Here is a 1,011-nt window from a genome sequence, read left to right as displayed (position 1 = left end):
CGCAGGTCGGCAGGGACGCGGTCGCCCCCCTTCACCTCCACCAGGTCCCCGACGACCACCTCCTCCGCGTTCAGCTGCATCTTCTCCCCTTCCCGGATCACCAGGGCTTGCTGGGGGAGGGGCAGGGGGTTATGGGGAGATCTGGGTCCCGACCCCGAACCCTCATGTCCCCAAGCCCCAGACCACCCCCCTCCCACCTACAAATACAGACACATGGGGGGAGGAGCAGGGGTGCTTTGTGTAGGGCCTACAGAAACCAGGCCAGTGGGGGCTGGGGGAGAGGACAGGGTATTTACCGCTGACCCACGCTGAGTCCCCCCATCCCCTCCCCCCCGGCCTCCTCACCTGGGGGACCATGTTCTTGAAGGACTCCATGATCTTGGAGCTTTTGGCCTCTTGGTAGTAGGAGAAGCAGCCGGTGATGATGACGACAGCGGCCAACACGATGCCCAGGTAGAGCTGGGGGAGGGGCGGGGGGGTCAGTACCCGCGGGGGGGTCAGCCTCCAGCCAGCCCCCACCCCTCCCGCCATCACCCACACCCTGCCTGTCTCCCCCTCCCCCGATCATGCCCCCCATCCTCCCACATGCCCTGCCTCATTCAGCCCCCTCTCGGCCCCGACCCCCTCCACAGTCACAGCCCGGGCTGGGTCCCTCCATCCCGCCCCCCCCGTCCAACCCCTTCCCCCCCACTGAGCCCCCCAGCATTGTCCCCAGACAGCCTGCCCCCGTCCTGCGCCCCCCCCCCCCCCCCGCGCTCACGTTGTCGTTGGCCGGGTCGTCCTCGGTGCCGGCCTGGATGCCGTAGGCCAGGAAGCAGAGGATGGCCCCAATCCACAGCAGGATGGAGAAGCCCCCGAAGAGCTGGCGGCAGAACTTGACCCACTCGGGGGTGGTGGGGGGGGGCGTCAGGGCGTTGGGCCCGTCCCGCACCAGGATCTCCTGCGCTTTGCTGTGGGTCAAACCCTGGGGGGCAGGGGGAGATTAGACCCCCCTGGAGAGACCCCCCCAAG

General features: G+C 68.4%; 1 protein-coding gene across 1 annotated transcript; it reads right to left on the bottom strand.

Moving 5' to 3' along the window:
• Positions 1-3: 3 nt before the first annotated feature.
• LOC135980730 (sodium/potassium-transporting ATPase subunit alpha-3-like) lies at positions 4-964 on the bottom strand (the record flags this gene model as incomplete). The annotated part of the gene is made up of 3 exons (XM_065580632.1): positions 4-110; positions 346-459; positions 761-964. Coding segments are annotated over 3 exons (425 nt in total), but the record flags the coding sequence as incomplete, so codon positions are not given.
• Between the last annotated feature and the right edge of the window lie 47 nt (positions 965-1,011).

Source organism: Chrysemys picta, unplaced genomic scaffold, assembly GCF_011386835.1.
Source record: "Chrysemys picta bellii isolate R12L10 unplaced genomic scaffold, ASM1138683v2 scaf8092, whole genome shotgun sequence".
Lineage (NCBI taxonomy): Eukaryota > Metazoa > Chordata > Testudines > Emydidae > Chrysemys > Chrysemys picta.
This window is presented reverse-complemented; position numbering and strand designations above follow the sequence as displayed.